The sequence below is a fragment of the Punica granatum genome, chromosome 2 (assembly GCF_007655135.1).
Source record: "Punica granatum isolate Tunisia-2019 chromosome 2, ASM765513v2, whole genome shotgun sequence".
NCBI classification, from domain to species: domain Eukaryota; kingdom Viridiplantae; phylum Streptophyta; class Magnoliopsida; order Myrtales; family Lythraceae; genus Punica; species Punica granatum.
This window is the reverse complement of record NC_045128.1, coordinates 520,185-538,163: the sequence shown is the minus strand read 5'-3', so window position 1 is coordinate 538,163 and position 17,979 is coordinate 520,185. Positions and strand designations below refer to the sequence as shown.

Sequence of the window (17,979 nt, the reverse complement as noted above, 5' to 3'; positions counted from 1 at the left end):
CTGCCATCTTTTTCCGAAAAGCCAAGACAGAGCAATCTAGTGACAAGGCCACGCCTTGAGAGGTGGGCTTAAGGCTGTGTTGAAACCCTCTAAATGCAGCAATCCCACAACCGAGATCATCCTCTCTCCGAGACTCTAAGGGATAAAAATTCCCGCCAAAGGAGATCATCCGCCTAGCAGGGTTTTCCCTCATCACTATATCCATCCCCTGCATTATCTCTCGAGGAATTTGCAACAGCTTCCCCGCTAAGTAGTCCTTCAACTTAGCCAGCTTGAGTTCTTTCACACACGTTATACTGACTACATACGACCTCTCCTTCTCTCCTTCCCCTCCCATTAGCTTCGCCGTGAACAGCCCGGTGGGCAGTGGAACTGCACTGAAGATGTTCTTCTCACCATCATAGGCCGTCATCGAGAGGGGAAATTCCTTTGGATTCTCCATAAAGAGTTTCTCCCTGATCATGGAATGATTCGATTTTGATATTCGAGCCGCGGACCGACTGTCCTCCGAGGGCAACTCTTGTATGATACTAACATCATAGTGAAGGATCGTATTCTGAGGGTTGACTTGAATCAGGAAATGATTCACGACAAGCCTAATGGGTCTAACAACAAGCATGCCGCCTTCATCGGGGCGTTTGGCAGGAAAGATCTTGCTGTCAGCACCCCATTTTGGCTCACCGGTTCATACAATGCATATTAGCAATGATCCAAGCCATGACTTGAGCAGAATACATAAAAACGGCTCAACAGAGCAGGAAATCACTATTCATCCTCAAGTCGGCAAAATCAAGCAGATGATATGTACACATGACAGAAGGACTCCAGGGGTCATCAAGGAGCAACAGAGTGACTAGAGAGCTCAACAATGTCCACGAACATGCCTATTTTCCGATAGTTCGCTCGACCGTCGGAAGATAGCCAATATTGGACTTCAAAAATTCACATCAATGCCAAACAGATGAAAAGTGTCCCCAAAGGCATTTTGGAAATCATCTGCTCTATACAGAACAACTTTCTGTATACAGACAACTTTTCAGTGGAAGTCCAAAAATGCCGGTTTCTCAGAGAAAAGTTAATTCCAATTATCAGACGCGGCCATGCCCCACAAGCATACAGAGCATGAGCAGTGCTTCGGATTGTCTCTTAGAAGTCACACAGACACTTCAAATGACTTCCGAGCGGCAAAACAAGCATACCCCTCTTCGGAAGAGCATAGCCGGAGACTAATCTGATGGAATTACCGCAAACGAAGTTCATACCGCATTGCCCTGAAAACTCTAGCAGACATTCACAATTGGGCAAAACAGACAGCAAAACCCTTATCAGTTTCCCAAGTAACCTCCGAGGAGCGGAAATGGTCATTTTCAGTGGAAATGCATATCCGGAGGTCCTTTTTACGGAAACTTGACGCCGGGTGTCTATCCTACACCATGCTAGCCTTCTCAGGGCTCAATGTGGAATCGTCGGAATAAATCACACGACTCATCTAAACCTCCCGAGCAGTGCTTTAGAGGTCTCATATACACTTTTCAAGTCCTTGGAGGTCTGATCTCGACAAACAGAGATTACAGTAATCTCCGGAGTGCCCAAGCAACTCAGAAATTATTCTGAGAAATCCAGTTTCGGCCTCCTAGGACGTCTCCGGCCCCACGTTAGCATTACCGGCTTAAGGGTCAAGTGCCCACGTAATTTGACAATTTATGTCAAAATGACCGACGTGGGATGCAGATACAAGATATGCTGTCAGAAGTGGGTAACCTCGCTCTGAATGCATAAAAGGAGCAAAACCGGCTTCCGAGCCTCATACAGACATTTGGCAATTTCTCATGGAAAATGTCAATCTCGGACTAATTAAATCCGTTTCCTCGCGTATATCGATAATTCGACGTTCAATTCGAATCACGAGCTTCAAATGCGCAATCAATTGAGACTCGAGCTTTTTCCCGGTTTCTCCTCTTCGGCTATGGGACCCACGAATTGCCCAAGGGCAACTTTTCCCTTGCCAAGCCATCCACCCCAAGCTTCTCTTGCACACTTGCATGAAAATATCTCTAAGTCTTCCAAGTCAACACTCAAGCTTTCATCAATGCTCATCAAAGCTTCTTGGCTCTTCTTCATCAAGATTGCATGGTCCACATTCATCCTCATCCCCTTGTCATCTTCTCCATGCAACTTGCAATTCTCTTAGGAAAATATCAAGCCTACAATTTGAAGACAACACTCCATCTTCATCAATGCTCCAATCTCTTCTTCATTAATGCAATGGAAGAGGATGAGGCTTGATATTTTCTTAATCAAACCGAAATTTGCTAAGCATGGGGGTTAAGAGCACTTGCTTTTGCTAATTGTGTCATTAGCTTTGTCTATAAATGGCCCAAAAGTGATTAAGATAATGACTTATTCTCTTGCACACTCTCTCCAAGCTTTCTCCCTCAAGAAAAGCTCTCAATTCCATAGCCAAAACTAGCAAGCTTCAACACTTCAAAATCAAGAGAGAAAAACCGAAGCAAACCCGAAGAAAGCTTTGAGTTTCTTAAGTCGGAAGCCGATGTTCATCATCCCGACTTAAGTTCAAAACTTCTCAAACTCCATGGACCACATGTTTTGGACCCAAGGAGTTCATTCATGGACTTAGATTTTTGGTTTGAAGTCATTTGCTCATCATTTCAGGTTGATTTCCTCATTTCGGGCGAAGATCGTGCTCTCGGGTGAACAGTGCACCCGTAGCCGCACGCTCGCGCGTCCAGTCGCGCACACGGGCGCACAGCAGCGCGCCTCCCGTGCACTCCAGCCGCACGCCCCGTGCACCTAGCTCCCCGAACGTGCATGCCCTTGCACCCGAGCACTCTTCCAAGCGTTCAACCGAGTCACCCGACTCTCGAACACTTCCCCGACTCTTTCCTCGTATCCCGAGGCTAGGTAAATCACTCTTGACTTAGAGAAGTTAGGGCTTTTTACATTATTTGCATGGTTATGGAGTAATATGGCGTTTTATGCATGTTTAACTTGCAAGACTTAATTTTTATACACTTTCTTGTTATATTATGCATGTTCATCATCATATAACATGTTAGCATGTCGGGAAACGTTTGGATCGACCCTCGGAAGACCTTCCCAACCCGAAATAAGCAAAAGAGCTCTCGGGTTTGCCTCAAGAAGAGGTGACCGAGGCTTGGCTTGCTTTCCTCGGGTTAAGATCGGCCTTCTTAGCCCAATCCAAGCTTGATTCCCGAGTTTTCTCGTGTTTTCTTACGTGCATGAAGTCGATATTGTTTTATCGATTCCTTAAATAACTTGTTTGTGCATGTTTGCATGTTCGAATGCGTTAGTCAAGTTATGGCAATACCGACTTTCGTTTAATCGTGTCATTTATCATGTTTATCGTTTAAGCATGCGAGAAATGATTCGAAACGAGACAGGGAAACCTCGTGGAATCCCATTCGGGCCATGAGACCTCTCGGCTATCTCCAAGGAGAAGTAACCGAGAGCCTCTTAGACTCGTACGGGTGGCATGAGGATTCCTCTTCCCGTTCTGAGTCCGTTCTCGGCTTTCATGTAATTTGCAATTTACATTATTGTCGCAATATCGCATGAAAATGTCTTTTCAAAACAAAGCATGCATGGATTTGGGTATCAATGACGGATTCGGGTCCATTCGGTTACAAGAGTAGTTTCGGTCATTGGACCAAATATCCTCGATCCTTACGGAACCGTCTTGGTTGTCGAATCACGAATCGTTTTCACAATTAATGCATTCGGCGATAACCTTAAGCATTAATTCCACGAACGGGTTAATCGGGACGTTCACACGGTTAATTCATTCAATTTAAACAACTTTGCATGAATTAGACATTAATTTGTAACTCGCGTTGACGAATTACAAAACGGTGTTAATGCCCTTTTCAAAACCCTCATACTTTCAAATCCATATTGTGTTGTTCTCCTTTTCTGAAAACAAATTTTCAAATCAAGGGCAAGAACATCATTTTGTGATTTGCCGACATCCTAGCTCAGTTTAAGGTGTCAGTTGGGTACTCTATATCAAAATTACAATTAACTGACTAATCATTTCACTCGACTTAACCAAATGCTAGAAAATGGTTAGGTGGAACTCTAGGTTCCAAATCTAGAGTCAAAACACGAGTTGGGCTAATTCAGTGGTAATTCAGTGTCACAACACCGAATCACTGTAAAAACAATCCACACACTCGAAACTTGACTACGGACACCCGACATGTCAGGTTCTCAAACCAAAGCCGAATGCTAAAACATTGGCACGTGCTTGTTTGTCTAGGGTAGGATTTGCATGCCAAAATACCCCGGATCAATAAACTTATTAAAACACGTACACTCAACAATAACAAACACCTTGTCTGTTATTAACATGTTGCGTGTTATCTTTCCGCACATGTTTGCCATGCGGCTCGAGCCTGATCCCTAGGCCGAATAATATTAGGGTTCAACACCCTAATCATCGATCACAGGGTCCAACGCCCTAATCAACACTCACAGGGTCCAACGCCCTATTCAGTGAGAGCGTCCATTGAATTTCAGTTCTTCGGTCTTTTCCCTAAACTCACGGTGAGTTAGAGTGGAATAATAACCGAACGCGAGTCGACTGGAATTCGGCCATTTGTAATTTGTATTTATTATTTTCGAGAGTATTGTAAGGATTTTTATTTTGTACATTCATTCTGTAAGAATTCCAGTCGGTGAGCGAACGGTCCGAGAGTCGAATTAATCGAATCGGTCTAATGCTTGCCCAGACACAAGTAAATCCAAGATCTCGCGGTTTTTGGTTCACGCAGGGATTCAATCTCCATGGTTCGATGAACTGTAACGCAAGATTGTGAACCAACTCCCCGACATACGGATTTTTTTCCTCATTTTATTCTTAAAATTAATTTACCATTAGTCTTATTTATCTAATCGTATTACGTTTATTGATTTTAAATTACTACTTTCAATAATTTATGGCACATATTTATATAAGAAAATCAGCAAAAAGCAGAAAGATAACGTTCTATCCGTGCTATACACGAGCTTTACCGTTAATGTTTTAATATTTAAGGAGACCTAAATTTAAAAATACAACCACATTATACTAAAGGGTGTCTCGTGCATTAAAAGTAATATCGATTTGTAGAAATTATACTTGACCTAAGTGCGCGCAGTGTTATATTGCATAAATATTTTTTTACCATTTGATATATACTTTGTAGTTATTAATTTGTTATTTTTTGGTGAACTAGAAGCCGAAGCCATTAGATTAAAATTAAACAATGCAGAAATGTGGGGTGGAAACTCATATAATATCTCCTAATAATTAATGACCTAGGCCGTTAGGAATAACGTAACAGATTACTCTTATATCTCCCACGTCGTGTGGACATTTACTTTTTCTATTTGTGTTTAAAATTTTGTAATATAAATTTGTGAAGATTTATGGTATGCAAATTTAATAAATACAATTGAAATCTCTAGGTGCTTTGTCGGGCATTGTTTCCTTATTTCAAAACTTCAAGAATCATAAAAGCTCAACTAATATGTGATAAACTCATATAAAACTTTTAATCTACTGACGTTGTAAAGTTGAAATTCGTAGGTCAATTTGAGATTAGTGAGTCACCTTAACTTGATCTACAGCCAGCTATACTGTATTACTTGCATAAAGATAAATCCATAAGAAATTACAAATTTTATTCTCAAATAAAATGAATGCTAAGAATATTAATAAGAAGAAGAAAACGTTCGTTTCAATCTAAATTTTAGGGCAATGTTGAATTATGTGTCTTGCTTTGGAAGGATAAAATTTAGAAAATACTAAATTCATGATTTTCCATGCAAAGATAAAATTTATCGTTTATTATTCATGCATCACATTAAAGTAGGGCATGTGAAGAGATGATAAACTATGAGGTAAGAAAATGGTTGAGAATCCTACGTGGAATGCTATCATCGCACGAACGGAGGTTTCTCGTTACCTGGGAAGTCTATCTTAATAACCTATATGTAGATATAAAAACCTAAAGGAAACGATAGAGCTCTCCTGCCTATGAATCTGTGCATGTATTACCCTCTCTTTAAGTATGGTGAATCTCCGCTTGCCAATTACAGTCAAGGAGCTCCACATAAGAAGAAGGTATTGGCAGGCCATTTCACGAGTAAAGGAGAAGCATCTGCTGAGCAATGGCTTCTCCAACAGTCGGGTTTCCGCGAGTATTCAGGGGACGCATTTCATAGAAAAGACTCGGTCCATGAAAAGGCACCCACTTGGTAAGGCCACTTAGTGTAGCCAAGAACGCAGAAAACTGGTAGCATCTGCCTCAGTTATTCTTTATTATGCTCGTAGCTTAGGTTTCACAATGTGGTATTCACAGTGAAGGGAAAGAGGAGGAAAGCAAAAGATGGCTCGGAAGGACGGCAACCGGGCTGCTCAGAAGTGGTCACAAGAGGTTTTTGACTGCCCTCTCTTCTTCTATAGACAATGGAATTCCAGTACTTGCTCGGGCTAAGCTTAGTCACGCTGTCGTGGTTGAGCGGTTTCCTCCCCTGCATGGAAGATAAGGATTTAAAGTCTACAGCATGCTCAATATTCGTCCCTCAAATGCTCGAATCGATAAACTATGATAGAGCACCGGAGGAGAGAGTGTTGGCTTCACTTTCACTGCTCAATCTTGCGAAGAGCTCAGGTACAGCCGGTCCGACTCTAGCGGATGAACTTTACGTGAGATATGACCCATTCATGGAAAATGAAGCAAATCTTCTCGGTACTTCCTGCTTTGTGTAGCTTGACAGGGCTGCCTAATCTCCTATTTGCAGTAACCAAAGAGTCGAAGAGTCATCTCCGGAACCTTTCCCTGGTGACAAGAACCGCCAATGAGCCGATTTCTATCATCACAACTGGTTCAAAACATCAATAGTGTGTTTAGCTGTTGGATTTCTCGCAGTGGGGATGTGCAGATAACCCGGATCTTCCGAGGGTAGGATTAAATCTGCGATACCCTTATCACCGAAAAAAAAAAAAAAATCTGCAATACCCAGGTTTTGCCTTATGTAAATCCCCCACACTTTCCATCAATTCTTCCTGAATACCCTATCGATTGCACGTTTATCGAGACCTTCCATACATAGTTTCTTCTAGAGCAATAGAGCTACATAGGGTGTGTTCCGTCAGTATCTAGTGCATAACAACCAGATGAATGATTTTGGCCCAATGCTTTCTATCCTCAAATGCACGCCAGTCCAATTTTCTTTCAGCCGGTTTCATGGCCTTACGTACTATCTAAATAACTCTGCAGTTTCGACCTGATGCAATCCATGGGTGCATATGACCTTAAAAAATACATATTCCACAGCAAAGAAAAAAAAACGAGCAATAAAACTCGCATATAAAGGTGGAGATTTATAAGAGATTCTTATGATGAGCTAGCTCGGAAGATCCCTAACTGCCGTGGACCGAGGCGGCCTTCAAGTCGGGACTCAACCTAAGCCTAGGTAAGTCTCCACATCGTCTTCAAGCCCCACCGGCATCGGCCTACTATGTTTTTGTCTCTCCAATTTTCATCTTTCACTTCAAGGCTCGAGGTAACATGCAAAACAAGAAACAACACGAGGGAATAGGGGCAAAGGCAAATATACGAACCATAAATAGAATTAAGAGAGATAAGCTTGATAAAATGAGCTCTATGATTTCAAATTATATTCTGGTCACGAGTTAAAAATCTCATATCTCGAATTTATAATACCCGAAATGGCATAGAAAGCAAGGGAAACTGATGCGTTCTTAATTGGTGGAGTTATTGTACTAAGAGTAGCTTAATAATGGAAGGGAGAGAAACTGCTCGCTCAGAGAAAGGTTTTACTCATCTTAGATATATATCAACAGAAACCGAGGCTCAAGGACCACGAATCATGGAGGAGTTGGTGAACTTACCTTCATATAAAAAACCAATGGAAGCATCTCGTGGCCAGAATAGATCGACTTGAAGGAACCTCGTGATCACGCTAAAAAAAAAAAAGAATGAGCATCACAGCAAGTTGCATGAACTAGTTAAGTCACAGATACAGGTAGAGCAAGGATGTTGCAGCAGCAGCATGCAGAAGCATTGACTCTACTCTGCTAATAATACACCAAATCTTACAGCTCCACAGCTTCTCAGGAGGGTGCCGGGCTTCCATGAAATTCTTCACAGATACATATAAACCTTAACGGCAGAGTTTTGATGAGACACACACACACACACACACACACACACACATATATATATATGCATGTACATGGTGGGTGGTTGAAAGACACAGAGAGCGGGGGAAGCAAGAAGGCCATAGGAACAGAGTCCCAAAGGAAGACCCGTGAACAAGGCAAACTATGACAAGTGACAGTCTCTTTCTGAGTAACTTCTTCCCTCACTCAGCTCACATGACCTTTCAGACATTTCTCGGAAGGCAGCTTGTCCGTTGTTTATATGCTGATGTCCTGTTTGTGGTCTCAAAATTGTTTGCAGGTTATGGATTTCGAGGTATCAGAGGTTCCTCTTGTCCTTCTACTTTTCTTTCTTTTTGGTGTTGGCCTTTACTTCTGTATAACTCGACAGATTCCTTTTCTCGCGTTCAACGTCTTCTTTGAAGCCTCATTCCTCATGTTCAATTGTTCATGAAGGTTGAACTCTTATGAGTTCCATGTGATTCCATACAAATGATTTTCTGTTCCCTGTTCTCCTTTAGAGACATCGAATACATGATTCAAGGAGGGTAACAGAGCTGAAACCAGATTGAGCACAAGGTTAATCGAGGTTGGACCAAAGGTGACGCGGGAAGAATGAAATATTGTGTTTTATTTATCACTTGCACAGGAAAAAAAATAATATAATTTAGGTTTTTTTTAATTGTTAAAAATAGTAAATTTACAATTAAAGAAAATGAATTATTAAAGATATGATTAATGGTAATTTAATTTGATGAATATGATAAGAAAAACACTATATTGGAGATACAAATTAATACATAAGTAAAAAAAAAATTTGAAGAATTCATCTTCATGTCTAATCGTATTTTTTAAGAGTTGGATAACTCATGTTTAGTGACAACAACATTTTTTAGAACTAGAACGATCATAATTTATGTGGTACTTCCTTATTATAATGTCTCATATAGAATATTATACATATATTCGAAAAAGATCCAAATTGAAACTCCACCAAGTCAAGTGAATAATTACCTCCAATCAAAATCTTTTCAAATACAAAAATCAAGTATATTGGTTCATAAACCAATCAAAATCTTATAAAATACAACTATATAAGAATTGATCCCTAAAAAACTCAAAAAATAGTAAAAATTAATAAAAGAACTTAAAATCCAAGAATCGGGCTTTCTGAGACTATTTGAAAGGGTCCACAACTCCACTTTATTATTATTATTACTACTACTATTATTATAGAGAGAATTCTTAGGCTTGGCACTGACATCTTATATCGACGCGACTAATTTAGGCCAATATCGAGCCCAATTGGATAAAATGGGCCCATTACAGGCCCAACCCATGATAATGAATAAATTATTGTAATTATTTTTTTTTGGTAGTCCGCTAATCAAAATCTCAGCTGTGGTTCCTTTTTTTTTTTTTTTTTTTTGTTGGTGGTTCCTCGGTAGGAAAAGCTCAGCTCTGCTTTTAAGTTTACTTCCTCCATGGCTGAAGAGCAAAGCTCCCACTCAGCTCAACTGATCCACTCTGCGCATTGCGTTCATCTCTTCCCCTCCTCCCTCCCCGCAGATCCGATTTGAGTTTTACCTGGGGAAAAAAAGAAAAGAAAAAGTAGATCTTCACTTCTTCCCGGAGAAGAAGCAAAAAAAATCGAAAATTTTTCATGGCAAATGCGTGGAAGAGAGACAAATCGCCGAAACTCTTCTCGGCAAGGTCCCTCCTCATACTCTGCACCACCTCTCTTCTTCTCCTCACCCTCTTTTTCCTCCTCTCTCGCCCATCAACCCCTACTCCCATCTCTGATTCGACGGCCATCAGGGTCCAGAACCGCTTCCCCCTCAGTAAGATCCCTCCTTTCGATTGCTACAAATCACCCCAAGCCCACCCCGTGATTGCCAACCTCGTCGAAGGCCTCAAGCACCCCTTCCTCTACTCGCTGTCGGATTTCGGGACATGGCCCGACAAGCCCCACAAGAACATTGTCAGGATGCTCAAAGGTAAGCTCTTCAGGAAGCCCGACATCTCGGTGACGATGCAGGAGGTTTTGGAGAGGTTGCGGGGCGGAGGGAAGGAAGGGCTTGTTGTGGATGTAGGGGCCAATGTGGGCATGGCTAGCTTCGCTGCGGCAGTTATGGGGTTCAGGGTTCTGGCTTTTGAGCCTGTGTATGAGAATTTGCAGAGGATTTGTGATGGGATTTGGCTGAATCGAGTGGACGAATTCGTGACGGTGTTTGAGGCTGCGGCATCAGATGAGCTCGGGAACATTACCTTTCACAAGGTTAGAATTGTTCTATTATGCTCCTGGCTTCGTCCATATTCGACCCATGATTATCTGTTGGCTTGTCTGTGCTGCTCTTCGTAAATGGAGTTAATTGATGTCGAAAGGTTTGTCCACTGAATTGTCTGACCAACAAAATCCACGGAAATGAGTAAGCAGTTTCTTGAATAGGAGTTCTCATAGAAACTAGTGGAACAGCTATGGTAGTTCGAATAGTAAATAGTACTGAGTAGCCATGAAGGAAATGGCAACTGTCTTCGCTCGAAGATGTGTTTCGGTGAGCTCTCTGTACATTCTACGAAGATGTCTCCTACCAAATGGTTTCCATTGTTTATTAGGGTGCTTTTAGGCTGGGATCTCGGATGTTTGTCTACTAGAGCTTTCATGTTAAGCCTCGAGGTCGGTTTAATCACCTTTTATTGGAGATGCAACCTTTAAAGACCTCTTAATAAACAAGTCGAGTGGTGTGGAGACGTATGAACTGCCGAAGAGGCTATTCTCCGGTTGAAGTCGGTGGTGTGAACTTCAGAGATTAGATATATAAGGCCAATGAGCACCTTATAATGCCAAATAAAAAGTTCTTGTACTTTGTTACTTCCTTGTGCCCTATATTGCTAAAATAGCTGATAATTCGGTGTCAACGGACTTTCTGAAATTTTCAGCTATATCTATATCTGCCTTCTAGGATGAAAGACCCTAAAAATATAGCGAAGTTCATTGTTTCGTCATTACATGAAATCAACATGATATTGATGGGATTTCAACTCTTTCAGTTGGTCGGTCGCCTTGACAATAGTGCAGTCTCAGCTGTCGGTGCAAAGCTGGCATTCAAGTCTAATGAAGAAATCGAACTCCAAGTGAGAACGATTCCTCTGGATGAAGTGATCCCAGAGTCAGAGAAGGTTGTAGTCATCAAAATTGATGTTCAGGGCTGGGAACTTCATGTTCTAAAGGGAGCCTCAAGGATTCTCTCGAGAAAGGCGAGCGAAGCTCCATACTTGATCTATGAAGAGGATGAGCGCCTGCTCCAAGCAAGTAATAGCAGTTCCAAAGAGATTCGAGATTTTCTTCACAGTGTAGGATATCACAATTGCACTCAGCATGGCACCGATGCTCACTGTACCAAGAACTGATAATACGTCTTCATACTTATGAGCATTTGTTTACACGAGAGAGTGGATTTGGTCTCCCAAATGGTGATGGTGATAGATCAGAATATCCTTCAGGAAGATGAGGCATGTGAATCGGCATACCCAGAAAGTAGCAGGCTCCAACTCAGTTTGTGGAAGGCATTTAGAGGAACATGTGATAGCCTACTAACACGGAATTGATTGTAGCTATGGACTGCAAGAAGATGTATGCAGAGCGGGATTTTGTTTATGTCACCTGTTTGGTTTTAGTTGGGGAGTTTTTTCAGTGCAATTCTTTTACCTCTTCGGATATGAGGCAATTCGTCTTGTAACTCAGTTTATATGCAATAGACATATTGTTCAGATTTTTTGAGGTAATGGAATAATGAGTTTGCTGGATAGCTTGGGCCTCGAATTATCTGTATATTGTCAAGAATTGATTCATTTATGAGACAACTCAAGTTTTTTTTTTTTTTTTTAAATCCCTCGAGCTGCTTTGCAGGAATTATGAAACATGCTGTTATTCAAAATCTATCATCAAAGTTTGGTACTTCTATGAACAGGACCCAAAGAACATCCAATATAACATCATTACTTAGTTAATACCTGTACACACATATGTATGCATATACATATAACATGGTAAGAGTTTATGTACATAAAACTGATCATTCCATTGCCATGCTGGAGGTCTGAAAATACATATTGGTGAGTACATACATGTATACAAATTTTAGGTCTATAGTGGAGAAACGCCAGTGAAAGCTTCAAACTAATTTACTGACCAATCTCATACCTTCAAGAAAATAAAGCATGAGCATATGTGTGAGAGTGAGATCATCATTCTTATCTGACCAAGCAGAAGCAGCAAATGGAAAGAAAGACATTATCCTAAATAAACAACAAGATCTTAAGATGATACCTTTTAAGACTGTTTTGGACCGCTAGTTTTTGAAGGGCCTGCTCTCTCTACCATCACATCATAAAGCTGTTTCCCATTCTGCTTGTCCAAAGCAAATTTCCAGAAGTAGCATAAGTATTTAAAGGAGAAGATTCTAACACCTAAGAAATCCAATCCCTTAAAGTAGTACCAAATACATAATGTTGCAATATGGCTTAATTGAAGTCCTTACAAAAATCACTGGGAAGAAATGAACTTGTCCTTCAGGCTTCGTTTGTGTCTCCTTGAAGTAAACCAGAATAGGAAAATTTGGCCACCAGAGCTCCCAGTTCACGAACGTTGAATACCTGGCATTCGACATAGATTCTTTTGTCTAAACTTCTTGGAAGTATTACTGTCAGAGATGTTCCTGAGAAAGTGCTATACTTACTTCCAGCGGTTTTTACCTCCTACAAAGACATTTTCACCTGATTCCTGGAGCTGCTCTCCAATTTTTACTTCCTAATCATGAACATCAAATGTCAAAATTTATCATCAGGGATTTACTCGTATGACAGCTGGTAAACCTAAGTAAAGAACATGTCAATCATGAAAGCATGAAGTGAATAAATACTGAACCAGAAAATATACTGAGAGTAAATCATGCTAGAAAGCAGGTAAAATAGTTTAGCAAGCACCAAGAAAGACGACGCTGACCAAAGTTCTAGAACCATGATTCCATGCAGAAAATTATACAGAAAACATGTGCATTTCCCAATTCATCTTATAATTATAGTATAAAACTATACGTAGAGATGCCACTCAGAAATCTCTGACTCATTATCACTGAAGTTCATCGAATAGCTCATATTGAGATGGATAAGCTTACCAGAGCTTCATCATCAAAGACAAATCGCACCCTTGTTGTCTGGTGCAAATAAAAGAAAAACAGTCAGTTCCACTTAAAGGGAAGAATGCAATCGATGCTCATTCCAGCACATAATCATATCGCAGAGAGAAATTAACAGAATATATGGTAACATTTAGATGAATGTTTTCTCTTTCACTCAATTAGATGAACGTTTTCTTTGAGACAAACTTGATCTATATGAGCAACCACATCAACATTACATATTGATTTCCATTAAAGGGAAGGTTAGTGGTATCTGATGAGAGAGCCATCTTTTTGTACGAATGACAAGAAGATCAATGTGCAGCTATGCTATCTTTGACTAAGATTATTACCTGAAACAATAATAGCAGTCCAAGAAGGCCAGCCGGTGCAGCAGGCAACAGATTATTTGTATAAGCTAACCCACCAGCTAAACCTGTTTCAATCAACATATAAATTTGTCCGTTCTTAAGGCCATGGGAAGTAATAAGAGAAAACCACCTCTATGAGGAACAAATTGTACCTAAGACCCTCAAATGTGCATAGAAATTTTTAATATGAGCACACTTGAAACTCGATTTTCCTCTATGCCCATGAGGAATTCAACTGGAAATAAAATCACAAGAGAAAGTACCGAGTAAGACTATGGGGATTCGATAATCCGGGTCTGGAATGACAGTCTCTCTCTTGGTGGCCCTTCTTCCGAGCTGCTAAACATGCTCATTGCTAAGTGATTGTCCAAAAAATGCACCAAGATAGAATAGACTCTAAATGCAGTACTGATATTGCAAATAGAGTTCCACATCAAGAATATGAAGAAGCTAGCTGTCAAGAATTTAGGGCACACGTCCAGTTCTCAGTTAACCAAAATACACATTTTCTGCCAACAAACGAGCACTGAGATTGCAGATGCCACATAAATATATATATAAGATAAAACTGTTGAGAATTCAGCTCAATTGTAAACTCTGTAATCAAGATACTGATAAGAGAAATAGTAAGCAAGCATCTAATCTATTAAAAAGTGAAGAATATTAGACCGCTGAGTTAATCACAAGGCGGCCTCCTAAATGAGCAGCTTCCTTTCTTATAGAAGAAGGATTGGAGGGCACTTTGCCATAGACTGAGCTCCTGAAGTTCCTCATGCAAAGCCCACCATCTCCGTCTGTCCCAAAAATCATATTTTTCAAGTTTAGAAGCACATCTTGAAATGTCACAGCACAGCACGGCACCCCACCCTACCTTCCAGCTGCCCTCATCATCGGATGAGGGAGAGTACATGTACATCAACAATGGCAAAACGAGTAGAACGAAATACGGCTCATTGAGGTAGAGAACTGAAAAAAAAATGAGGGAATGAATCAGGAAAGTTGCTCACTTTTTGAAGGGTGGAAGAGAGAGGCCGACAGTAGAGCGCTCGCCATTTTTCTCCTATTCTCTCCTCCTCTTCTTCTTCTTCTTCTTCACTCCTTTCCAGTCCAGTCCAGTTGGGTCGGCTTGGGCCGTGCGAGTGCTGGCGGAGGAGGGAGAGCCGGAGAGGTCACTGTCTGTCTCTGAGGCCAGTGTCTAATTTTACCTTTACACCCCTCCGAGATGCAAGAATGAGAGGACTCTCTTGGGAAAGCGCCAAGGGCAGATTAGTCAGCAAACGGACAGCCGTCCACTCCCCCCCCCCCCCCCCCCCACAAATGGTAGAAAAAAAAAAAACAGAGGAAGGGAGAGAGAGAGCCATATCTATCTTCTGCGGGTTTCTTCTTCTTCTTCACTTGTGGCCATAACATAACAGGAAGACCACTCCTTCACTGAAGAAGCTCCTCTTCTCTGCTTTTCCTGCACTCATTCATTCATTCCATCTGAGTAGAAGAAGAGGAAGAATCTTGATTATCCTTCAATGGCTAATTCTCTGTGTTATGCTCCCACTTGTGCTCTTAAACCTGCAGCTAAACCAGGTTCTTTCATTCCCTTTTCTCAGTGCAAAATTTGCGTCTTTAGAGTTAGCTTACTGACTTATTATGGTGAGGTTTCTCCAGGGATAGTCGCTGGCAATTCGGCTGCCGGAAGGATTCTTAGGATAAATGAGGTCTTTGGGAACAGTAAAAATGCAAGATTTCAGTCTCTGGAAGTGAAGGTAAGCATTTGGATTCATCAGACCGTTTCTTGTCTTCCTTTGTTAGTGCATATTTCGGAGTTGACAGACCCTTCTGTTCTGTTGTGTGTTTCTTCGGTTAAGTTCAGCTTTTGATACTTTGGATAGTTTTGACTTTTGAGCCCATCTCATTAGTTGACATATGAACAATGTTCTGTACATTCCAAATTAATAAGATGATTTAGAGTTCATTATCAGTTCTGATGATTCAATTAGATTGTAGTAGAGAAGAAGAGCAAAATACAGTGACAAGATAATAAGATTTAGAATCTCATTTCATCAGTGTTCTGATTTGTTCATTTACCATTAATAAAGAAAAGCTTATTTACTAAATATGTTTATCAGTCATTTATGGGATGAGCATATCAGAATATGGTGGGAATTGAATGTGCTCTTAAGTGCAAGCTCTTTGTAGTGCAAACAACTTCGAAAGCACGGAATGAGGAAGCATTTTTTAATGAAGTTGAGAGCTCCTAATTTAATGCGAAAAGTGCGATTTTCCATGGAATTGCTGTCACTTGAAGATCATGCTCATCTGTTTTTGATAGGCTACAGAGAAGGGTCAAAGTGCCAAGATAAACAGCATTGTTTGCGCCGACTGTGAGGGAAATGGTATGAATGTTTCTCTGTACTTCAGTACTTTCCCCTCCACTTTGTCAGATGGTCTCCTTGTCCTCTCAGCATCATGGAAATACTCTCTGAAGTAATGCTAGTGAAGTGGGCTTAGTAGTCTTTACTGAAAGTAAAAAATGGACCTTTCCCATCCAACCCCGCCACTATCTACCGGCCTTCATTCATCCAATGTGAAAAGAGAGTTTTTTTCCTGGAGCAATTAAAAAGTTGATTTCCCAGTAAGCAATAGATAAATGTCGAGGTAAATTCACAAATTCACGCTCGGCAGGTTGCTGATTATTGTCTGTGTTCTATGGTCCAGAGGTTTCTGTGTAAACAGTTGGTGTCCACCTTCTGTCATTTTCTTGATACTGAATTTTATTTTTGGGTTGTTGAATTTTCCTGCAAATTCTTGCAGATCTTTTTTAGAATTTACTCTATAGCTCTTACGGTACTGCTAAAACCCCTTTTATCGACCCTGTCTTTGATGTGGGGATCAGGTGCCAAGCAGTGTACCCAGTGCAAAGGTACTGGAGTAAACTCCGTCGACCACTTCAATGGACAATTTAAGGCTGGTGGAATATGTTGGCTCTGCAGGTTCTTGTCCATCTCTTTTTGATCCGTAGTCTGCATAGATTCTCATGTTTGATCCCTGAATCTCTTCTGTCTTGATAAAGTCTGCAATAGAGGAAATATATGCGTCTTGAACTTTATTTCATTAAATTGTAGTTTATTTTCCCTTGCAGAGGGAAAAGGGAAATATTGTGCGGGAACTGCAATGGAGCCGGCTTTATGGGTGGATTCATGAGCTCACTTGATGATTAAAGTCGTTCTCTTGTCCAATCGAGCCTCAACTGCAATTCCTATCTTTTACATAACGATTTTCTTGATTGAATGAGATCTGTTGTTGTAGAATGCTCACTGAGAGTTCTGTCAGACTCCTAAAGGAAAAATATTATCTGTTTCGGTGGCTTTTGTTCAGTTTTTTGTCAAAACAGTTCAGCTCTTGACATGAATGCCTATAAAAGCTGTTTCTTATCTTAATGTCAATTGAAATCTATGGTATTAGAGCGGTATGATGGCAAGAGAGGTAAAATAACATTCAATGTGAATATACTCTTGAGTTCTATAGCATGTGCAGTTGAGACCACTTGTTGACCTCATTATGCAGCACTAAGATGAGATTTCTCCGTATTTTAGAATCAGGATTTCCTGGTCATCTCTATGGTTTCCCTCAAGGGAAAACTGGTGCAGAGTGCTGAGAGGACTTACGATCAATAGTGTTATTGATGATAGAATGATTAACTCACACGTTTATGCACCGAAACGAAGCACTTCTCATTGCACCAACCTCGGATTCAGTCGGTTCTGTCATTGTGCTGTTTGCGTCCAAGAGGGCCAAGACTAGTAGTGCTGATTAAATTTGAGGGCTGACTTCGGCAGTGCTGCAATGCAACAAAATAAAAATAAATAATAGAAGGCTTGAGGGGGGCCAAAAGGAGGGTGGTGTTTAATAAATTAAGTGTTTTAAAATTAAGCACTTAATTTGTTAAAGAAATAAATGTTTCGGAAGATTATATATATAGGATTGATAAGGGTGAGAAAATGTTTTGTAAGGGGTAGAGAGAATAAAAATGAAAAATAGATATCGCGCCAGGTAGGGATCGAACCTACGACTTTCTGCTTAGGAAACAGACGCTCTATCCACTGAGCTACAGGCGCTTGTTGTTCGTTCATCTGCAAGATAACTACTTCCTCTTGAGTTGGAGAAACAACAACATCCCTCCGGATAGTTCTTAAACTGTCGAGATTCTGAATTAAAAATTGGGGAA

At 40.7% G+C, this 17,979-nt stretch overlaps 3 protein-coding genes, 1 long non-coding RNA gene and 1 other non-coding gene across 8 annotated transcripts; 2 read left to right on the top strand and 3 right to left on the bottom strand.

Annotated features, from left to right (window-relative positions):
- Window positions 1-5,847: 5,847 nt before the first annotated feature.
- On the bottom strand, window positions 5,848-8,335 carry LOC116194890. 4 transcript variants are annotated; one of them, XR_004154549.1, is made up of 3 exons: window positions 8,148-8,298; window positions 6,642-8,010; window positions 5,848-6,555 (listed from the first exon to the last, which is right to left on the bottom strand). It is a non-coding gene; the product is annotated as an uncharacterized LOC116194890 (long non-coding RNA). The 4 variants fall into 4 exon arrangements; XR_004154550.1 differs by having other exon boundaries at window positions 6,666-8,010; window positions 8,148-8,296; XR_004154548.1 differs by having other exon boundaries at window positions 5,848-6,863; window positions 7,453-8,010; window positions 8,148-8,269.
- A 1,305-nt stretch (window positions 8,336-9,640) lies between these two features.
- On the top strand, window positions 9,641-12,063 carry LOC116195952. The gene is made up of 2 exons (XM_031525401.1): window positions 9,641-10,487; window positions 11,261-12,063. Exons 1-2 carry the CDS (start codon window positions 9,873-9,875, stop codon window positions 11,618-11,620), a joined length of 975 nt encoding a protein of 324 aa, XP_031381261.1. The 5' UTR covers window positions 9,641-9,872; the 3' UTR covers window positions 11,621-12,063.
- Window positions 12,064-12,179: 116 nt separating this feature from the next.
- On the bottom strand, window positions 12,180-15,025 carry LOC116195953. Its single transcript, XM_031525403.1, has 9 exons — window positions 14,768-15,025; window positions 14,430-14,554; window positions 14,024-14,096; window positions 13,743-13,825; window positions 13,387-13,425; window positions 12,949-13,019; window positions 12,751-12,865; window positions 12,540-12,617; window positions 12,180-12,413 (listed from the first exon to the last, which is right to left on the bottom strand). The coding sequence occupies exons 1-8, from the start codon at window positions 14,811-14,813 to the stop codon at window positions 12,543-12,545; spliced, it is 627 nt and encodes a 208-aa protein (XP_031381263.1). The 5' UTR covers window positions 14,814-15,025; the 3' UTR covers window positions 12,180-12,413; window positions 12,540-12,542.
- A 64-nt stretch (window positions 15,026-15,089) lies between these two features.
- On the top strand, window positions 15,090-17,197 carry LOC116195954 (protein BUNDLE SHEATH DEFECTIVE 2, chloroplastic-like). Its single transcript, XM_031525404.1, has 5 exons — window positions 15,090-15,338; window positions 15,420-15,517; window positions 16,084-16,147; window positions 16,648-16,744; window positions 16,894-17,197. Exons 1-5 carry the CDS (start codon window positions 15,281-15,283, stop codon window positions 16,970-16,972), a joined length of 396 nt encoding a protein of 131 aa, XP_031381264.1. The 5' UTR covers window positions 15,090-15,280; the 3' UTR covers window positions 16,973-17,197.
- Window positions 17,198-17,796: 599 nt separating this feature from the next.
- On the bottom strand, window positions 17,797-17,869 carry TRNAR-CCU. The gene has a single exon. It is a non-coding gene; the product is annotated as a tRNA-Arg (tRNA).
- Between the last annotated feature and the right edge of the window lie 110 nt (window positions 17,870-17,979).

Excerpts from the sequence above, each read along its gene's own strand:
- LOC116195952 (XM_031525401.1), top strand. The coding sequence starts at position 9,873 with ATGGCAAATGCGTGGAAGAGAGACAAATCGCCGAAACTCTTCTCGGCA. Across the intron at positions 10,488-11,260 it reads GGAACATTACCTTTCACAAG|TTGGTCGGTCGCCTTGACAA; the intron begins GTTAGAATTGTT and ends CAACTCTTTCAG.
- LOC116195953 (XM_031525403.1), bottom strand. The coding sequence starts at position 14,813 with ATGGCGAGCGCTCTACTGTCGGCCTCTCTCTTCCACCCTTCAAAAA. Across the intron at positions 14,555-14,767 it reads TCTCTTCCACCCTTCAAAAA|ACGGAGATGGTGGGCTTTGC; the intron begins GTGAGCAACTTT and ends TTTTTGGGACAG. Across the intron at positions 12,866-12,948 it reads GGAGGTAAAAACCGCTGGAA|GTATTCAACGTTCGTGAACT; the intron begins GTAAGTATAGCA and ends GTCGAATGCCAG.
- LOC116195954 (XM_031525404.1), top strand. The coding sequence starts at position 15,281 with ATGGCTAATTCTCTGTGTTATGCTCCCACTTGTGCTCTTAAACCTGCA. Across the intron at positions 15,339-15,419 it reads TAAACCTGCAGCTAAACCAG|GGATAGTCGCTGGCAATTCG; the intron begins GTTCTTTCATTC and ends AGGTTTCTCCAG. Across the intron at positions 16,148-16,647 it reads CGCCGACTGTGAGGGAAATG|GTGCCAAGCAGTGTACCCAG; the intron begins GTATGAATGTTT and ends TGTGGGGATCAG.